Raw genomic sequence first — 22,542 nt, 5'->3', positions numbered from 1 at the left:
ATTACCCAGACAAGACAAATGAAAATTTGTACTTGTCAATGTCAGATCTGCTGTGATCCTGAACGCAAACAGTTGAAATGAAGGCCATTTAAAAGCTGTGCTAAAAGATAGTCTTTCAGCCATTACAGCATGGAGTAGGCAGTGTAAAATAGAAAAACAAACAGCTTTGACTTTGAAGTGGTCAGAGTCATTACTACTGGTCAGAGTTTCTACTACCGCTGATCTACTACATTTCATAAGGAAAATAATGTATTTTTACTCCACAACATTCATCTGACACTTATTAATCCAAGTATTATGGATTGTTATGGATGAAACAAGCTATATATATATCTATATCTATATAGATATAGATATAGATAGAAGTGGCTCCACAATAACCACTGACAATACTAAAATGCTGCTTACACATTAAAGCACCCATAATAATTATAATAATATTTTAATAATAATATAACAGCTGCAGATGGGCCGAATCTGTTCTATATAAATGGTTTTATTATCATCATTAGTATTTCCTGTAAATAGTGAGACTACAAAATAGGTGCTATATTTATAGGTGCTAGGATTAAATGTTAATTTTCCTCAGCAACACCATGATGTTACACACACAAAAACATACATACAACTTTTCCAGTTTGATTTGACTTTTATTTAAGCTTACATGTCACACAGATAGACCTGGGAAAACCCCACAAATAAATGAAACATTTAGTACCCTTCTGAATTTCAAATAAAAATCAAATATATGTTATGTACCCTAGTACCCAGTGTAAGAACTTAAAACTCAGCTGAACAAACTTTTCCTACCACGTAAAAACGTTATGTAGATGGCTGTAACGATAGTAATATAAATCCATATATTCATGCCAGTACCCCAGCATGTATTATGCATTAGCAAATAAATAGTGCATTTAAAAATAATGGAAAATACAAAATAATGCCAAGTCACCATATTATTAAAAGGAGATTTTTAAGCAACAGAGATGAAACAGCGGAAATCTTGTAGAATCGAGCCGAAAATGGGCTTTCTTAGGATGTTAGCATTCACTTAGACTTGCCTGACACCATTACACCAAACTCCTGGATGGAGATTTCTTTGTTAGTGTACTGCTGAAGCTGGCGATCTGTAATGTGCCCGAGACGCAGCGCATCCTCGATGGAGAACTTTTTCCCCGATTTTCTGTCATGAAGAACTGAGGATTCTCCCTTGGGGCCCTTGACCGTGATCTCTTCCCAGTCACACTCCTGGCTCTGTAGGTTGACGAACATCTTCCAGTCGATCAGCCCTTGTTTGTAAGCCTCCTCTGGTCGCATCTCTTTGCCTGAATCCGGGTCAATGACCACGATAGACCTACGGAGATGGCTCTCCCTCTGTTCCCTCTTTATTCTCACTGCCGCCAGGTTCTTTTGAAGCTTCTCAATCTCCTCATCCTTCTGGGTGGTTATGCTTCTAAGCTCTGCTAGCTCCCTCTGTAGTGAATCAAGCCTCAACTCCAGGTTCTTTCCTTCATCCCTTGGTGCGGACTCAGCAATAAGTCGAGTCTCTTTGCTGGTTATTTCAATCTCAGACCGTAGCTTGCGGATCTCGTTCTGCAGTCTCTGGTTTTCTTGCTGCAGACGGCTGCTTTCATCACGGATGTAGTCCAGTTCTTTAGAAGACTTGGTGTTAGAGAACTCCATATCAGAGAGCCTGGAAGTGAGGGTGGACAACTCCTGGTCAAGTTCTCGCCTTCTCCTTTTCTCCTCTTCCAGAGTCCTCCTTAGGTTCTCAATCTCAATCTCTGCCTCTGGGTCCCTCTCAACTTGGACTTTCTCAGTGCGAACAACTCGTTCCTTCACATCGATCTTCTCCAGGGTGAGCTGCTGCTGGATGAGGGCATTCAACTCTTTCTCAAGCAGAGTGTGTTTGTGCCTCTCTTCATCAAGCTGTAGTCTGAGGATGGAGTGTTCCTTCTCCTGTTGGGGATCCTGCTGCAGGACAACCTTCTGTTTGACAGTCACCTTCTCACGGTTCTCTTTGTCGCGGATCTCCAGCTCGTTAAGTCTAACCCGAAGCCTTTGGATCTCCAATTCTGCATCGCGCCTTGCCCTACGCTCACGCTCCAGTTCTTCCAGTTGCAGATCCAGGTCAGTCTTTTGTCTCTGCAGTTGATAGAGCTCCGTTTTCAGGCTCTCCTTTTGTTTCTGTTCAGTGCTGATTTTTTGTGAGAAAGTGTCGCACTCTGACCTGAGGAGAGTATCTTCTTCCATCTTGACCACTTCTTGCTGAACAATCTTCTCGCGGACCTGAGACAGATCCATTTTCCTCAGTCTGATCTTCTCTTCTTGGGCTGACCGTTCTCTCTCAAGGTCGAGGCGTTTCTTTTGTTCCTCAGCCAGTTTCCTTTTGAGAGTCTCGATTTCCTCCTTAGTCTTGGGGTCTTCTCTGTACTGCAGAACTTCATTGACCACTTCTTTAGTCTGCACTTGGGGTTTGGTGTCCCTCCATATTTGAATTTCATTACGAAGTTGGCGGATTTCCATCTCAGATTTCTCAGTCTGGTGGGTTTTATCTACTATTTCATTGCGAAGTCTCTCCAGTTCTCTTTCAGTCTGCGGATCTGTCTTGTATTTGATTACTTCTTTAATGATCTCTTTAACCTCAACTTGAGGTCCTCTGTTCCTCAGCATGGTCAGCTCATCCTGCAGGGATCTAAGATGCATCTCTGAATCTCTATAGCGCCTCTGGTGCTCTACAAGTTCAAGCCGGAGATTGGCCACCTCGTTCTCAGCCTTGGGGTCAGGGCGGACGATCTCCCGCACCTTCTCCTGAATAACAACCTTGGACTTCTCCTCCTCTAAGCTGGAAATTTTCCTCTGGAGGTCAGCCTTTTCTCGCTGTGATGATCTTCGTTTGGCCTTCTCATCTTCATACTGCCTCCTGAGGTTTTCTACCTCCCTTTCAAAGGCAACATCTTTCTCTACTTTCAGCACCTCCTTGATGGAAATCTTCTCCTCTGCCATTGCTTTCTCCTTCTCCATCCTTCGGAGCTTCTCCTGAAGAAAGTGAAGTTCATCCTCCAGCTGCTTCCTGCCATCTATTTCCTTCTGCTTCCTGTCAAGGAGCACCCGGTACTCTGTTTCAAGTTGGGGATCATTCTGGACTTTGATCACCTCCTCTTCAGTGATCACCTCCTGTTCCTTGTTCTTCTCCTCAGCCAGGACTGTCACCTGCTTTTGTATCTGAATCAGCTCATTGTCTTTCATCAGCTTCTGCCGTCTCAGCTCTTCCAGGTCCTCACGCAGCTTGCGTATCTCCTCCTCCTGACCACGGTCTCTTTCGATACGCAGGACCTCCTTCACTGTGTATTGTTGTGCCCCTTCTTTGACCTCTGTCTCAAGGCCACGCAGCTTCAACTTTAGCACCTCAAGGTCATTCTCCAGGACATGAGTAGAGCGGCGCTCCTCTGAGAGTTTTTGCTGAACCTTATGGACTTCCTCATCCAGCTGGGGGTCAGGAACCTTTTTGATCAGCTCTTTCTTGACAATTGTGTCCTGGGGCTTCTGTCCTTCAAGGATATAGATGTCAGTTTGGATAGTCTCAATTTCTTTCTCTAGCTGCTCCCTCCTCTGGATCTCATCTTCCAGCTGCTTCCTGATTCTCCAAGGCTCTCCTCCCGGGGCAGCAGCATGGACTGACTGGACATTTGTCTGGAGCATAGGGGTCTCAGGTTGCTATGGAGAGAAAATCATTATTATTGTTTTTGTTATTATTTGTATTATTATTATCATGATAAGTAGTAGTAGTATGTGAAAATATTTTACCTGGTTGAGTAGACCTTGGGCGAACTCCAGATTTTTTAGCCTTTGCTTGTTCACTGCATTCACCTCAGTAAACTTAGCCTCAATGGCAGCTTCCTGTAAACAATTAAACATTGACTGATGTCATGGAAAGCACATACATTAAATCCTTAAGTTACTTCAGTGGTTCACAACCTTTTTGACTCATGACACTGAAAGATTAGAGATAAGTCAGAAAAAAATAGAATGTTATTTTTAACATTGTTAATCTTGTCAACCTTCAGATTAATCTTACAATCCTTTGGGGGGGGTCCTGACCCCCAGGTTGTAAAACACTGAATTACTACCTCTGCCACCAGCTACATCCAGTTTGATAATATGAAAATTGTAGTTAAGGAAAATATGAATTATATCTATTCCTAGTAGTAGTTAAGCCTTCATGTTGAGTGAACATGAATGTGTCTTGAAATAATATGTGTGTGGTAAGCAGGGTTTGTTTGATTATTATTATTATTATTTTAAGGTTATGGAAGGCATGGGTGAAGAAAACAGGGACAAGGTTATGTCTTTGCTGTATGCTTGCTCATTTCACTACAATCACCTACAGAGAGATATATTGTTTTGACAGTGACATGTCACGAAAGCTTGGCTGTTGTGCTTCACCTCTGCCCTGACTGTAAGTGCAGGTGATTCCAATCTGGTCCTCTTGTATGCCTGAGGCACAAGTCCATCCTCCAGGTCTAGGATAGAGCTGAACTTCTCAGTTTCACTCTCGTAGTCCTACAAAGAAGAATCAGTAAAGCATGAATCTAAACCTTCATCTTATTGCATTTCTGCAAATTAAAGGTGGCTATGTCGTGGTAAAAAAATCAGAATCAGAAATACTTTATTGATACCCGAGGAGAAATTCTTTCAAAAATCAGTGTTGAATATCTTACTTTGACAGCTTGTTGGTAAAGCTGGGCATTTTTAGAGACGCTGTTCAAGTCAGTCTCCTTTCTTGCAATGTCAGAGAGCAAGTTCTGTACAAAACAGAGTTGTTATAAGTCTTTACACCACTGACACAATATTCCTCTATATCAGAAAATATGTATAGTATGAACTGCGCCGTTGCTCATCACTCTCACCCTCTGATTCTTCAGCTTGGTCTCCACTTGTCTCACGTCATCTGTTTCACGGGGTTCGTAGTTTGGGACACGAGACAACCAGCTGTTCAGATTATCATAATCATTGCGGTAATTGTTGTACGACATCTTGGCTCTCTGCAAGCTCTGAGACCTGCAACACGCAGCAAAATAAATGATTATGCAGATCTTATGTGTAGGTCTTTGTCAAATTTGTATTGTGATGTGCTGCTCAGTATTTCTTCCAATATTTATTAATGCACAGATCTTAGTAAACATGTCATCCTTGTCCTGAACCTCACCTGGTGTCGATCTGCTTGTTGAGGTTGTTGAAGCGTTTGTTGAGCTTCTGAACGTCCGCTTCCTGCCTCTCGATATCAGGGCAGTGCTCTTGAAATTTGGTGGCCATGTTGTCACAGCTGCTTTTGGCCGAACGCAGGTTCTGCTCTGTCTCAGTGATAACTGACCTCTTGGACCTCAGGTCTGATGCAATATCCTGCCAGAGTAGCAAGGGAGACTAACTGAGTATACACAGCAATATGTTCTTTAGGAAGAGTGTGTGGAGCCTTTATCCATTTTAAAGTTTATCTCTCATATCTAGCACTTGCTAACTGTTTGAATGAGTGCAATAATTCCACTGATACTGTATATTTGGTGATAAAGGCTTTTTTTTAGCAAATTACTTAATTTATACTGATTTTAGTTTTATATAAATACATTTTATTGTTAGGCCATTAGTAGGTATATTGCTCATTTTAAATGACAAACATGACACAGTTTGAAAAACAAATTAAATACTTGGGTGAGTGATGTGAGCAAGGAGCTTGCCGTTGAGAGCATTTAGGGGAAACAGCTACTGGTTCACTAGCTGGTGTTACCCTGGTGTCCGAGAAATTTTGGTCTGATCTATATCTGTTGGGATCTCATTATAACCTGTGCCAGAGGATAAAAGAGTCATCTTACTGCAAGCTCCCGTTGTGTTTTCTCGAGTGAGGTGATGTCAGCTGGAGCAACCTCCTCCCTTGCCAGCTTGTTCTCATAGGTGGACAGTAAAGTCTTCCCATTTTGAAGGGAAGTCTCCAGCTGGTTGGAATTCTTCAGTCTAAAACAAGGGTAAGTGCAGTTGTTAAGTGAGTAGAAATGCATGCTGCCTTAAAAGCATTTCAGAAACAGAAAACTCCACAGAAGATAAGCTACTGAGATCAAGTCCCGTACTTCTCCTGAGAGCACTGAAGTAGCTGCTCGATCTTTGTGTACTTCTTGTTGGCTTCATCCACCTTGCTGTGAAGTTGAGGAGCGCTGGCACAGCTTGGGTTTGAGACCAAGAAGCTTTTTGCTTCCTGCACTTTAGAGGACTTCTCTGGTTCAATCTTACTGACAGCAGCAGCAATATCCTGAAGAAAAATGTTCGGGTTGGTGAGTTGAAACATCCATAAATTGAGTACTAGAAATTGACATGTAGGGGTTGTGTGACACATTATTTAAATCAACCAACAGAACAAAGTGCAAGTCATTACCCTCATATCCTGCAGGCGGTCAGCACTGTCCTGCAGGGGCCTGTTCTGCTCCAGTGGTGGGCGCACTCGGGCATTAATGGCCTTCTCTTGTTTGTCCAGGTCACTGACGACCTTATCCAGACCGGCCATCAGCTGACGGCATTGCTGCTCCTGCTTGTCTGAGGTCACACACAGTCACACACAACATAATGAGCTTCATTATTTGGCTTCATCTGTGTTCTACAGGAATCTTTGTCTGACCAGAAGCCAATAGTTTTTTTAATGCCATGAAAGCTTAAGACGCTGTTAACACCTTTTACTGCAAAAGGCAGTGCAACATTTTGTTTTTTATAATTTAAAGGGTGATTCACGTTTACTACAATGTGCGTCTTATTTTAGTCATGAGAACGTACTTTACAAAGTAATTGTTGAGATGTGGGAACACATTGACATCCCTATAACAACTGTCTGAACAAGAAACTTTGGGGGTTAAAGTGAGCGCAAATGTTGATAATAATCCCTCCTTGCAAAGGAAAGTGTGCACTGTACAGTAAGTACAGTAGTTCAAAGCTGAAGTAGGAAGCAGGTTTAGGATGGACAGTTTGATTAATATTTTTACTATTCGCCTTGCTTTTTCTTCCCAAAAAGGTTGACTAATCTGGGACATTACAGCTTGTGTTTCTTGCCCCTTCAGACTTCTTTTTAGTGAGGTCACCGTCTTCCCAGATCTCAGCAGTTACAATATTATCAATACCAACAGAAAAGATGGCAAAACCTATGAAAATAAAAGTTCTATCATCCCAGATCTGATTAATCTGAAGAATCTTTTAAACGCCAATACGAGTTTATTCTCTTGGAAATTGGCTTGAAAAGAAGATTAGACATTAACCTCACTGATTCCATGTTGAATGTGAAGTAAAGTCCTGTTAGCCCGTGGTAGCTTGCTATATTATATTGTATAAATACACATAAAGCGGTATGGGGTCACAGCATATTAAATCAGGTAGTCAAATTAGAGCAGAAAATAAATCAAGTTGCTGGGTGTGAAGGCATGACAAGTGGCTAAAAGCTGCAATACAGCAGAATTGGATATGTCCTGTACCTGTGCCAGTCCCACTCCCCTTCTTCAGCTCATCGAAGCGTTTCAGCAGAGTTCCCTTGCTGCTTGCCATCTTCTGCTTGACTGCTTTTTGCTGGCTGGCCAGGCTGCAAGCACACAATATAACAAATTTATACAGCTGCACTGGAATATAACACAGGAGTGTCTGTCATTCAGTGAATGTTCTTTGTGTACACGTGTACGTTCATCTTTGTACACACTCACTTGTCAGAGATGGCCACTGCCTCGGGGTCGGTGGGGGGGATCATGAAGCAGACGGCCGGGGCGGTGAGTTTATGTCCATTTGCATCCTTTACGTCCCATTTGGTCCCATTGTTCCGGAGCAGAGTGTACCTCTCCCCACGCAAAATCTGCCCCTGTACACATCCAAGAGTCACAATCTGTCATCTGCTGCTGGACCACACATATAGTTCCATCTTAAACGATCATATTCTAGACACAGCAAACACACAGATTTATAACTGTATATTAATGAAAGAGGCTTTCCATTATGTGTTAGCAGGGGGCGGGCCAATCAGAGCTCTTGCTCGTGCAGGACATGGAGTCAGTTATGATTTTTCTTTACTTTCAAAAGTTTTAGAATGAAAATTGGAAATTAATTTAATTTAATTCAAAGCTTGAAATCTGTGAGGTCAAGAGACAACCTACACATGAGGAGTTTAGCAACACCTAAGCTGAAGAGCTTCGTAGTCTTCTTTAGTCAAAGTACAGGCTTCTTCAAATCCCCTGTGTTCTGAACCCCAGGGGTTTTAAATAAGATCCTCAGAGTCTTAGCCTGGGCTATCTTCTAAAGGGATTTGAATACATTACAACACAAAACGTTACGTTACAGGCCTGGTATTTAGAAAAAGCCAAGCAAAGGGAGAGTGCTTACTCATGCACTCGGATAGCGGAGAACATCCTGGGATTAGAGCACTGACAGCCATTGACAGAGAAGAAAATAACATAAAATAAAGATTAGATGAATTATTTTGAGGGAAAATGGGGTCAATGCAGCACAGAAAGACAAGTCGATGATAGAGATGAAGGAGAGACATTTAGGAGAAGGTTTCCACAGAGGAAGTCTGAAGAAGGGATACAGCTCTGGTTGAAATCTCCTCTTCTGGTCTGAAAACATGTTTCTAGCAGTGGGACAGACAGTCTAGTTTCTCTGCTGAGTATCAGATTGTTATAACTCTCACCTATACTGATAATCACCTATAATGTATTTTAATCCAGACCTTTTCTTATCCAGACTGGATCTTAACCAGGCGAACAGTTACTCCTGTAGGGCTGCACTGCATTAAGCAGGCCTCTTCCCTGCAGACACTCTGACATGTGGGAGCAGGAAAAGATCGGCAGCAAACAATCATATGAATGCTGTCTGAATTCCATTTAGCTGCATCAGTTTCATCAGTTTCAGGTCCTGGTATTGTTCCGGCTGACCCACTGTCACAGTGTCTTGGCTGACTGGGACACTTTGAGCAGAGCCGGGTAAAGTCATTAGTAAAACCTGTGCTTTTCCTACAATGACAAGACAAAATGTCTGCATTTTGAAGGTGCTACTGAAAAATCCACGTAGGGTTCTTGAGGTCGTGCTGTGATAGCAGCAGTATTGTATCAGTTTTTGAAAACAAAACTAATTCAGATTTTACCAGCAGTTAAACTGTTAACTACACTACAGATAAACCTAATCTTAGTTAGTAAAGTAAAGTAATCTTTGCTGGTTGTTAGTGTCCTCTGATAGTTTAGTTTAGTATAAACAGGCTTTTCTACCTTGAGAAGAATCAAGCTTCTGGGGAAGCACTGAAGACTTGAATACAGGGTTTTTGGTTTCTCACGTTTAAATATTAGCCATAAATGTCATGGCAGCTACGCTCCAAAGCTTTTCATCAGCTTTCAACAACACACTGCATACCTCATCTGTGTCAAACTCGCACAGAGCTTCAATGGGCAGCAGCTTCTGGGGGGGTTCCCGGCGGTACTTCAGAGGCAAAACCTGCAGGCTGCGCTTCTGAAGAGCCTTGACCCGCTCATCAAAGTTGTCCATGGCCTTGGCTTGGTCCTGCACACACACACACACAAACATATTTTCCAGTGTTTAGAGGCAGCCAGCAGTACTGTCAGTTCAAGATCTATGTTCAGATAAAAAAATGCTCACATCCATCTCCCTGATCAGGCCCTCCGTCTGATACACATCTTTGAACTCAGGGTTGTACTTCTGGTTGAGCTCTGTTTCCAGCCGCTTCAGCAGGTCCTGAGTGTCCCGCGCCTCCTTGTGGTACTGGACACACACAGACACTGATGAGCTTTACCTGTTTAAATGCATGTATGTGTTTGAATATCTGTGAGTGCTCATCTGTCCTCTCTGTCTCACCTTGTGATACTCATCCATGTGTTTCAGGTGGTTTTCCTCACAGATGAGCAGGTTCAAGTATTCCTTCCAGTCAGCATGGACTGCCTCCATATGAGCCTGACAGACAACATTGAATGTGGGCATTTTATTACTAAAAAACGCTTTTATGAATGGAATGGTCCAAGAATTCGTCTAAAAGGAGTAGAGGGGCGGGACAGGTACCTCAATAACGTTCTTCCCTGGATGCCCAGAGGCAATCAGCTTCTCTCCGTCGTCATTCACCTTGGTGACAGCAGCCTCTTTAGACTCCAGACATTTACTGATGAAGGTCTGTTGGGGCGAGACAGATGCTGAGTAAATAATAATTATTATTATTTTTTTTTATTTGTTAGGGTCCATGCTTGTATGCACTCATATTATATATGTAGCCTGTGTGTCTGCCCCTCAGCTACCTCATACTGCCTCTGGCGGGCGGGGTAGTCCAGGTTGGTGTCGCTCCAGTCGTAGTTCATCCTTTCCTCTGCCTGCTGGTCCATCCAGTACAGCTCATTGGTGCAGCGCTGCATGTAGTCCCGCAGACTCAGCAGGTTGCGCTGACGAGCACTGGAACTGGCCTAAGCGAGGGAAAGAAAAGCTTAGAGCGAGTGGTGGAATGTAACTTTAGCTTTACTACTAGTGCTAATTTGAAGAACTTATGATTTACTTGAGTATTTCCATTATATATTACTTCTTTTATACACTTTTGGTACTTTTAAGTACATATGCTGATAATATTTACATACTTTTACTTAAGTAAGGTTTTAAATGCAGGACTTTTACTTGTAGTGGAGTATTTTCTCAGTGTGATATTACTACTTTTACTTAAGTAAAGGATCTGAATACTCCTTCCACCACTGCTTAGAGCTACAACCAGTAGATTTCCAACATGATGACTTGGGTTCCCTGGAAGCTAGTGTGCTAAGCAAACAAACTTTAACAAGCTTTATTTGAAAAAAGTATATATTTAGGTAAATATTCAACAACACAAGTAGTTCAAACATGCTGAACTTTTATGTAAGTAAAAGTAAACCATTTAAGGTGAATTTAACTGTTTAAGTGATTTCATAACTGGACAGTGTCATTTTGAAGCCTCTAGGTGATTTATGTGATTATATCATCTTTCAAATTATTCTAATGGCACACGCGTGTTGATACATTGCTATGCTATGTGTTTTTTTATCCTACCACATATTAGCTTTAAGTAATTATCTTTCCCATGTGTACAAAAGCCCCATTGCGCACTCCCAGATGATTGGTGAGGACGTCGTGGAGTGCACCAGCTTCAGAACAGCGACAGGCATTTAATTAAGCTCAGCAGGGACAATGAACCCCCTCTGACTTCTCGCTTGGGATTTGTGTGTGTTAGTGAATGAGTTCTGCATATGTTTCATCAATTCAACTGTGGAGCAAGTTCATTTTCCACCAACATGCATATCTTTGCTGTGTCACCAGATTTGTTTGTAAGATGTATGATTTTTAAATATTTATTTATTTAATTATCAGAACCCCACACATTCACTGTTACCTCCCTGCACTGGATTAATTTAAAGTATCCTCTCAGAACTTTCTCCATAGTTGTCCAACACAAACCACTGTGTCCCTGAGATCCCCTTCCTCACATCATGCAATGCTACAGTGTTTTTCTTACTATAAACAAATCCAGTAAAAATAACAAAACCAATAACACGTCTGTCTGTGGCTCCTCCTGAAGATGTAAGTCTTTAAAAACACCTCACAAATATAAAGTCTTTTCTGCAACAAAAAAGGCAGTAATTTCAGTAAAGTTTTTAACAAATGTTACTGGACAACAGTGGAGTTCTATGGCTCAGATGAAGAGGAGACATCAGGCTGAGAGACTCACAGGACTTGTTAAGAGATACAATCACTGCTGATTTGTGTCTGCACATGGGATTTGATGAAAGTGAGAAAATATTTTTTTAAATCACCAGCATTTTCCTAGTGTTTTGAACAAATGTAATGCAGATTTTACTCAAAAGAAAATACGTTGACACCAGCAATTAAAGAGGTGTGTGCTTGTTATGATAAGGTCAACATGCAATGAAGTGTTTGTCTGAAGACACAGAAACTCGCCAAAGGGCTAAAAACAGGTTGGTGATGAGAGATGGAACATGACCAACAGTCACAGGTTATGCTGATTGAATAACATACACACACACACACACACACACACACACACACACACACACACACACACACACACACACACACACACACACACACACACACACACACACACACACACACACACACACACACACACACACACACACACACACACAAGGACCAATACATACAAAATACAAACAGTGAATGTGTGTGCATTTGTGTTGATTTATTACCAGCAGTTTGTTGTACTTCATCTGGAGGCTGCTGACATATTCCTGAAGAAACAGAGAGAACAGTGAGAACAGGACGGCGTAACGTGACTTATTTACAGATGATTACAGAAAATTAAGTTTAAAGTCATTTAAACAGTTCAGTGTGTGTTTTGTGGTTGTCTCACTCATGTGCCTAATGCTATTTAATTAGCATTAAGGGATTCTGTCATTTCTGTGAAGAATAAATAACTGAAACATATAATATCCAATTCCACCACTAGCTAGAAATGATCTAATGCAGTTTCATGATTATGACCACTCATGACACTCAAACCATTTTTGGTCACTACTAATTACCAAAACTGATAAATGCTGATCTCATTCAGCTCTTCTCTTTGTTTTCATGTTTGTACCTTGTCTCCACCGGCAGCGATATGAGGAGCCAGAGCCTCGACCTCGCTGTGGAAGATGTTGTGTTCCTCCACCTCGTTCTCCACAGATGGCAGGTCCTGGCCAAAGCCCTTGTTGTTCAGGTTGTCCTGGACAGGGAGACAAAACAATACACTTCAGTCCATTCCACCACATTCAGTTAGGATGTAAAGGGTAACTTCAGTATTTTCCAACCTGGATCCTATTTTCCCATGTTGTGTGTCTATGTAACTAATGTGGACAAAATGTTAATTGATCCGGTACTAAGGGAGTACACTGCAGGCAGTAGCAGTGAAACAGAGCTGCAACGTAATCCATGTGGGCAATTGTGCCCTGTCGTCCACTAAAGTGCTTGTTTTTGCCACTGACAGGCTCAGATTGTTATTACAAGTGTCTGAAAATAATGTGTAAAGGACCCTGGTTCGAATCCACTGAGAAATCACTGTGTCCCTGAGCAAGACACCCCTAGTTGCTCCAGAGGCGTGCAACCTCTGACCTCTGTATAGCAATTGTAAGTCGATTTGGATAAAAAGTGTCAGCTAAATGAATAAATGTAAAGTAAGAAGTCATCAGACTGGTCTTAACTGCTGCTGTGGGTGTATGAGAGAGTGTGTGCAACAAGTTTCCAAAAAAAAAACGTGATAAATTCCAAGAAAACACATTAGGAAAGTACTTGACTTGACAAGATATATCAAGATGTATTTTCCATTTTGCTTGTGTGAGGTTTATTTCAGGTGCACAGTGTGAGTGTGAGTGTTGCTTCCTACCAGTTTCTCATCCATCATGTTGCCCCAGTTGATGCTGGGCTTCCCCTCAGTGCGGATCAGTTGGTAGATACGGTCACGGTCCTCTTTCAGCTTCATCACTCTTTTATGCAGCTGCTTCATGCTGAATAGTACAAAACACTTAACAGGTAAGTAAGGCGAATAAATTCAGCATGACAAGAAAACACAGCTTCTGTGTGTACCAGTGATTATGACATTGCTTTCTGAATGTATTCTGACTAAAAGAACTATGAGCTCTTCTTATTATAAGAGCAAAATAAATGTCTGTCCATAAAGGCCAGATACAAGTGAGTCACCTGCACTCTAACAGCTCAGCATTATGTGCATTCCCACAGCGTTATCTAGTACAATAACAGAGCTATGTTACATGAAGCAAATACTGTTTTCATTTAAATTGTCAAATATTGGTTTATTTACTTTACATCCACATTACTATTTTTTCCCCCTTTACTACATTCAGTGGCCTTTATTTCTAACCTCCCCTATTCTCCAGTTAATGTAAATTCCACACTTCCTCCATGATAACATGTTTCCTTTATAAATTCAGTATAATGACAGCTGTTCCATTTGTCCATTCCATTGAATTAAACTCAGCATTTCCTCAAGAATTTTCACAATTGCAGCTTTCCCTTACAGGTAGTCTTTTAATGTGAAAGCAGTAGTAAGCATGACATGTCACTACTGCTGCAATGATGGAATGTGATGAAATTTGATGAAATTTTGGAAAATTAGGAATAAAGGCTTGTCTCTTTTACAGTATAAGCCTGCTCCAAATAAAGGCCTTGTTCTGTCTGAGGTACACATATACACATAGAGTGTCTACCCTGCTGTGTGCAGCCTGATGACAATAACATATATAACTTCTTCTTGACAGAAGAAGAAGACCAGGAGCTGAGGACTACTCACTCCTGCTCTATCATCTCAGCCTGCGGATGCTGGAGGTGCTTGGCATTGACGGCGTCCTCGTCCAGGCCGGTGAGCAGCTCCAGAGAGTTGAGGATTCTCTTGTTGGTGTCATCCTGATACAGCGGCTGCTTCCCCTCATTGATCTTACTCACATCCTGCAGAATCAACGCATTGGATGTAAGAAAGACGGCCAATATGTAATGTCAAAGTAACAGCAGAAGAATAAACACAAGGTGAAGCTGCATTCTTCCCTCGGTTGAAAGTAAATATAAATTCACGGTACTCGTGCTGGTATTTGCAAAAGTGAATTTACTAAATATTAATGACATGAATTTACAGTTTATAGGATAGCCGAAGCTCCTTTTTACTTTAAACTACAGCACTCATTGAACTCAGATCGCTGACCAGAGTGTTGGTTCTCTTGCACCTCTTGGTCGTTCTGTCAGCTGAAATCTAGACTAAAGCCCAAAAGTATTTTAATTTAACTGGTCAATGATAGGTGTATTTGGAGAGTGTCAGTACAGATCTCTGAGGTCTTTTGGAGGCTTTGTTTTTACATGGTACCTTGTTAAGGTTCTGCTCGACTTCGTATATGTTCTTCTCCACTTTATCAGCATTCTTCTGCAGCTTCTCGATGAGAGCGCCCAGTTCTGTGGCTGGAGCACTGGAAGACAAACACAGAGAGGTGAACTGGGATACTGTCTGTTCTATCCACAAGCTGTCACTGTTTCCCACCTTAGTTATCAGAGACATTAGTACTGTCACTTTTAATGTCAGTCTTTGACACACTGCAGTTGCTGCATTTAATGATGTGAATGTCTATGCAGACCTGTCAATCAAAATGATTATTATATGATATTTTCATTTTGATTGACATGTTCATTGAGCATTCATTTGACAGTAATATGGCAGTTACATTATTACAGATCTTCTGAACTCTGAGTTTTTGTGAACTGTATTTTGTCTAGTGTTGCAGCACTGCTTCTTTACCACATCAGCTCTACAGAGCGATCATTCTGCTGCATATGAGATGAATAATTTAGGCTTTTAAACGTAATGAATTTCTTAGTATTGGGAAGTAACTCATGGAAAATGTGATGTGTCAGATTAAGTAGGCTACAGCAGTTATATCAAGGTGTCAGATACACTGCGATATGTAATGAACACATCTACTGGACATCTACGAGCGCAAAAGTTTTATAGCTCTGCGATAGTGTTATAGTTATTAATGACTTGATGAGCCATAAAATGACCTCTTCTATTCAACTCTTTTCATCTGGGTTCTTCATACCAAGGTGATGACTCACAGCTTTTTCCTGAGAATCATAATACACCCCACTGCCAGAATTAATCTTGAATGACTGGATGCACATTACCATGACTTATTATCATCTATAACAGGTTACAGTTATCCAAGGAAGGTTCAAATCAAGGGTAACTGGACAAAGGACACTCTTATGATGACAACCATGTACATATTTTGGACAGGGAGGACGGATGGTTTCAAAGAGAAGTGAAAGTGGCTATTTATACCAAATAGAGAGACCATCTCTCAACATGGGAGGATGACTGAGACAGCACTTATCCCTCTCTTACAATTCTGTAATTCATCTCTTCCCAGGAGACTGAACACACACTCACATTTGGCCTCAGATTATAAAGCCAAGTACTGTTGTTTCAACTGCCTGGAGCAGTGCCCACCACCTTTCTAATGACCCCACAGAGGTTAAATAGCAGGGATTCCCTGCCAGTCAGTTAGAACTGAAGAAGCCTCTTGGATGAGAGGCAGCACATCTCAAAGTGTCTTCAAGTATCTTCAGTTCAGTTGCCCTTGATTTGAACTTTACTTGGATATGGGATATAACATTACATGACTGAAAACACAGGAATTCATTTGTATGCACACAGCTGTCATTCTGTCAGAGTTAAATGTACAAATTGTTGGTAGGTAAGGACGCTGACCTGACACAGGCAGGTTTATAACACACAGCTAAAGTAAGGGAAACTGGCCCAGCAGGGTTTAACCTCATATATCATGCAGCAGACACACCTAGTCCAATCACTGACAACTATCACTCACTGTCATATGTGCCAAAGTGCATGTTCAAGTGGTTGTGTGAAGCTTGTTATCACTCCTAGTGTATGGAGTGTATAGTGTTAATATGGAGCACTGGAACCAAGTGTCTGCTCACCTGAACTGTCTTTATCTACGCTATTCCTTTAACTGCCAACCTCAAGAGCAGTTTGGCACTAGAGCCTGTCTCATATATAGTTTATGGGCTGACTTTAGCTTATCAACCATGTATGGTGCCTGCATGTATGTCAACTGATATAACATGTAACAATATCAGCCATAACATATTGTTATCAGACTTTTTTGGACTCTCATATTGTGATATTGGTATCAGGTGGCCTCAAAAATACATTATCAGATGGCTCTATTTGGCAGTAGCTACTAAAAGAGTGGATTCTTTACATTCTCAATACTCCCAATTAATCATAAATAACTTACTGTAACCTTCATGCAGATTCACATTTCGGAAGAATTTTGAAATGTGAAATGTTAGGACTTTAGTGTTACAGAAAAACTACAACATAAGAATTTACAAATTCTAGTCATGTGATTTTGGTGTGTGTGTGTGTGTGTGTGTGTGTGTATGTGCTGACGACACAGAGTAAAAAGTCCATAATAAGTCCATGTCACTTCAAATCACACACCCATTCCCCATTTGATCTCTTTTAAGTTACGTGCCATCTGCTGAATGCACACTGGACGCTAAATTAAATTTCAAAGGACTGAAAATGAAACAATTTTAGAACAAGTTTGAACTTGTATATAGTGTAGAGTTCTGCAAAAGCAGCTCGTAGCTTGACTGTCAAGGCCCATCCAAATGAAAAACAGCCTGAGGGGGTTTTCTGCCATTTTCGAACACAAGCAGCAAACACATACAATTCTCTGTCCTCACTGAAGCCTTCAAACCAACAGGTCCTTATGCAAGCACACTCCTAATCACATCTATTTGGATTGCTACTGCAAGAAGACAAAAAAAACAGCAGCTGGTTGTTAAAATGCAAGGCATAAACACAGTTGCCAATACTATTTACTTGCATGCTTTTAAATGATTGAAACCACAGCTTTGTCCAGGACTTGTGTAGGAAAATGGATGGTTTTCAAAGCTGACATTTAAGCTGACATCATAACAGATGAAAACTAACCTTGCCTTGGTCTTCATAACTAGAAACCGTTTTTCGTCTTGATCCAAGGAATACTGCTTTTTAATTATCCAAGAGTCTGAACACTACAACCATCCTACCTGCTCTACTATGTATTCTGTGCTCCAAACATGTTTTTGTGTTTCCAGGGAGGCTCACTGTTGTGAGTGTGGTTATGTTGGTTCTGGGAAGGAACTGGCACTGGAGTGTCGGCCTGATAAACATTACACAGATGTTTCCACATGGAGAGGGTCAAATTAGAAGCAGAAAGCTCCAGCACTAAGTCATAGAGGGTGTGGAGGGCCGATTATGAGACAATGTCCCACTGGGCAGACATTTAGAAGGCAACCCACCCCTCTTACATAAGAGCAAGAACAGCAGATTGAAAGAGACACAAGAAACACATCATTTGTAGTTGTTTGATGGTGATTGTTTTGAATCTCTTTGTGAATGTTTGACGTCTCTTAGCGGCCCAGAGGCCTCTTAACCTCCTGTGCAGTAATCCATCCACATCTAGATAAGAAAAGAAAATATATTCCCAAACACACAGCACGTCCTTGCTGCCTGTCTTAAACGTTCTCTTACCCAGCTTTCTATGAAGAGAGATTTGGGGCCCTGTTAAACGATCTGCAGCCATGGTCTGAAGTGCATTTAGGGCGTGTCCAACTCCATGGTTGCTAGTTAAATGGTGCAGAATCTAGGTGCAAGGTGCCGAGGGGTTTGTTAGGTATTTAGCCGCTTAATTAATCTCAGGTGAGTTTTGGGCGTAATATGAACCAATCAGATTGTCATCTCCCATTCCCTGTAAAAGCCAGATGTGCCATTTAAATGGCAGATGAATGACACATTATGAAAACCATCAATTCAAATCAAAGTGTCTCCGCTATGAAACATCTGGATCCTCACTGCGCTGCATTATTAGAAACTATGATGAAGTATTAAGTCTTATCTCTTCCAGGTGATGTCTTTATTCTGTGTTATTGATGTATGAGTGTTTTCTTTAACAATTTACCCTGTAGTGTGTTTAATGATTAGAGAGGCTGCTGTCAGTTATTAGGGAGATGCTTCACCCCATTTCACCCACCCGCTATTAATCAGAATGTTCATTTTTATGACGCAGCCCATCTGATCAACTGCGATCACTGGAACCCGCCTACGCAGGTGCACCTTACTATCTGAATAATGGCCCTCTTAATAGCAGGAGAATACTGCGCCATTGACTTTAGACCAGGCTTTTGTTAGTCAATGACGCATAAAGCTAGAAAAGACAACTGCACTGGTCAAACTAACAAAACTTCTGCTGCGCCGGGTTAAGAAGGGGCCCTTGAAGTTTAAAACCTTGTACTGTGCTTAAACTAGCATACCACCATATTGTTGTTTGGATGCAAAGGTATGAACTAATCCCCAGATCCAAGGCTTTGTTGAGGATTTGGATCTGGTGCTCCGTGCTGTCTTTAGCCTAGCTTACAGTGCAGCTTGCCAGATACCTGAGATCAGCTTCCTTTTCTTTCCCACCCTTTGATTTACATGCACCAACTAAAACCGGAAAAGGGCGGTGCTGCATTACTAAGATTCCATCAATGTCTCTTGGTCGTTATCAGGGTGCAGAAATTGTTCAGCAGCAATTACAGCAATAATAATCCTCATTGTCGCCTGATGAGTATAGCCATAATAATAATAGCCAGAAAAACGATAATAAATCACTGGTTTGGTGTGGAGTTTATTAACTAGGTGCCTTTGAATAAATGTAATGCCAGTGCATTCAGCGCAAAGAGAAAGACAGAGCATTTCTTTTCTCTGGACGTCAGGTGTCATCCAGAGAGCAACACACCTTACACTGGAGGATTACTATTTGAAAAACAGATTAGTCGATCTTTTGGTACTCAACAGGATACTTAAAGGGGTTATTTTTTAAGGCCCCTGACCCCCCAACACCTGCTGAGTGAAAGGGAGCAATATGCTCTCTACTGTTTTTCAAGGCGTTCTGCCTTCCACAGAGCTGGTTAAAGGCGAGGCATTTGGTTGAAATTAAAGTGCATGGTAGGGGAAATGATTTGATAAACCAACTTCAGCCTCAACATGTGCACTTTCTCATTGCCAGGGTGGAAACCACACAGATTTCACCTTCACTACACAAACAGAGTGAAAAGGCTAAAAGTGATAGGCAATGGGCTCAGTGCTGTTGTGGGAGAGGCTGCAAGACATTCCTCACACATTGTCTTTTTAAGGAAGACGGACATATACTTATCAGACCATGTTACTATAACTTTACTCCACACCCTCACGTAGTATGCAATCTAATTTACAGAGTCTGCATGTCATCTATGGCTCAATGCAGACCCCAGCTCATTTGATCCACATCCCATCCCAGCAGTTCACTCAATGGAATAAAACTATCTTAAGTCACGCACCAGAAAGGTAAGTTTCACTTGGCAAACAGTCAACCTTTACTACAGGTCACGCCTTGTTCTACTGAGCCATTCTCCATTAAAGAACTGACCAAATAACTAAACTTATACTTACGTAACATTATAAATGTTACGTAATGAATAAATAATGATAATATAAAGAGGTACTTTACTGAAGACAGAGTGTAGAATTTGAGTGTTTAGTTAATAGGCTACAGGTTCACGGCGCTGCAAGTTCACTTTAAAAGAGAGATTTTCTTCTGATGTTCGGTATTACCGTAAAGACCGGAGCTGGGAGTGCAACAGAACAGCTCCGTGGGATTGAACACAGTTAACTAAGAAAGTCTCCTACTTACGCTGGCTTCGGCTGCGTTATAACGGTGGACTTCTTTTTCTTGAACATGGTGACAAGTCACCTGTCAGCGGCTTCAAGCAAGAAAACAATCCCAGCAGGACAGGTGGAGCTCAGCTGTGTGCGTGCTCTCTGCTCGCTCTGCGGCTCCTGGTGTGTATGCGCGTATCAAGGCGTCCCCTCCCACAGACCCTGCACCAGCGGCACTGGACTGCTCATCTGCAACACTCACTTTTAGTTTTCACACCCAGCCTGTGTACCTGTGAACCAGCAGGCGACGGGCGGGGCCACGGGGCCAGACCCCGCCCTTCACCCAAGAGCCCACACACACACATACATACTTAATGTAAATGTAGAGTATTAAAATAACCACAGCGGCTGAGAAACATCTTACAAAGTATATAGACCAGAACATGGAAACTGTAGTAACCTAACTGGTGTTGGTATGACACAAACATGAAAACAAATGCAAAACAATGTACCACAGGGTGTGACAACAGGCGTGTGTGTTAAGCTAAAGTTCTTTTTCAGTAAAAATGACTGTACGTTAATGTGTAGTATAACAGATTTATAGATGGATAAGCAGTATGACATAATGGTATATATTAGAGTACAGTCTAGACCTGCTCTATATGGAAAGTGCAATGAGATGACTTCTGTTATGAATAGGTGCTATATAAATACAATTGAATTACCTTAAATATATACTTTTTAAAATGGATCAACTATGAGATCCATAGTGTGTGTGTGTGTGTGTGTGTGTGTGTTTGGGAGGAGTAGGCCTAAGTTGCTTTGTAGCTGGGGGGTGCGGCAGCACTGGCTGAACGAGTTAGACTCGATAGTGCGCTCCTACTATGTGAATGTAGTCTGTGAATGTTGTCTCTGTTTGTGTGTGTGTGTGTGTGTGTTTCTCAGTTAGGGTAAGGTGTATGACAGTGATACTGCAGCTCTCCACAGGACTTCCAGTTGAACTAGGCCACTCACTGAACTAGAGAGTAATGAGACCGACATACACTTGATGACTCAGCTCATGCTCTCTGACTTCACACTGTGCAGATATTTTGACCTATCATCAGTGTTTGAGATCCATTCCAGTTCATTTGGATTTTGGATTTTCATCTAAGATATTTCTGGCAAATTTGGCAAACACAGGAGCACCAGCAAAAACTATCCAGTGCAGCGTCATCTGGCAATACACTGCATTGACCAGTCAAAGAAGTGCACATTCCTGGTAGATTGCTTTGTAACCGCGTAATTCAAATATTTACGTCCCAAATATAAAAACTGGTAAGATAATTGGAGCCAGTTACCCACGGAACACTGCCCCTGCTCCGCTTCTTGTTTGTTACTGTGGGAGAGTCAGTGAAGAAGAATTCAGCATTGCACAAACTGCAGAATACAGAATAACTGACTTGCGTCTCACCTATGGAGGAGAAGTAAATGAAGAGTAAACATAATAGTCGATGGATCTCATGTACACTGCCTGGTTTTTGGCTTCTGGTAATGTTTTTTTTCACTTGCACAGGTTAGCTACATGATTTTGCATTGGGCTATGAGCTCTTTAATCCCATTAAGCAAATATATACACTTGTTGGTGATACAGAAACAAACCATGTTCAAACCAACAATAGCGATGTCACAAAAACACACTGCCTCTTCATTCATTTTAATGGAAAAAAGGTTTATCCTGCAATGCCATTGTCTCTAGATCAACCATTTAGAGAGACTATAGACCTCTGTGCAGTGTATTCAGGGCTGACAGTCCTTAAAACTTCTCTTCAGTTCACTCACTGTCAAAGACGGGGTTGCCTCACATATACAAACATAAACCTAGCCTGCAAATCTTTGGATGGTGGGAGGAAGCTGGTTAGAGGCTGCTGGCTGAAGCCATCTACTGCACAGATTCCAAAACTCTTTGTACCTACTAGTCATTGATGAAAATAGGGCCCAGGTTTAAAAATACTGACATTCCCCTTTAATAAAGACAGATTGAAATTCCAGGTCTGTGTTTGATCTTCTCACCAGTATCTGTGACAACATGCCCATGCTTGAAGCCTCTTGGGTTGTTTTGCTGGAGGGCTATTGACAATTTGAACATGGCCTTGTGTTTTTGTAAGATTCAAACAATTACAAGCACTTGAATGTAGACCTGGTCTGTAGGAACACAAGGAATCCTTCGTTCATTCTCATTAAAGTAAGACATGAGTAACTGA

General features: G+C 41.5%; 1 protein-coding gene across 1 annotated transcript; it reads right to left on the bottom strand.

Moving 5' to 3' along the window:
* Positions 1-629: 629 nt before the first annotated feature.
* Positions 630-20,560, bottom strand: ppl (periplakin). Its single transcript, XM_038739356.1, has 22 exons — positions 20,334-20,560; positions 14,921-15,020; positions 14,357-14,511; positions 13,433-13,553; positions 12,650-12,775; positions 12,258-12,299; positions 10,311-10,472; positions 10,081-10,188; positions 9,880-9,975; positions 9,664-9,786; positions 9,421-9,567; positions 7,728-7,879; positions 7,506-7,609; positions 6,425-6,582; positions 6,123-6,301; positions 5,871-6,009; positions 5,210-5,403; positions 4,911-5,061; positions 4,722-4,805; positions 4,447-4,563; positions 3,808-3,900; positions 630-3,717 (listed from the first exon to the last, which is right to left on the bottom strand). Exons 1-22 carry the CDS (start codon positions 20,378-20,380, stop codon positions 1,048-1,050), a joined length of 5,268 nt encoding a protein of 1,755 aa, XP_038595284.1. The 5' UTR covers positions 20,381-20,560; the 3' UTR covers positions 630-1,047.
* Between the last annotated feature and the right edge of the window lie 1,982 nt (positions 20,561-22,542).

The sequence above is a fragment of the Micropterus salmoides genome, unplaced genomic scaffold, assembly GCF_014851395.1.
Source record: "Micropterus salmoides isolate LMB-PRFRI ecotype aquatic unplaced genomic scaffold, ASM1485139v1 Ms_hic_scaffold_10, whole genome shotgun sequence".
Classification (NCBI taxonomy): domain Eukaryota; kingdom Metazoa; phylum Chordata; class Actinopteri; order Centrarchiformes; family Centrarchidae; genus Micropterus; species Micropterus salmoides.
Note: the sequence above shows the minus strand (reverse complement) of the source record. Positions and strands in the feature narration are given on the sequence as shown.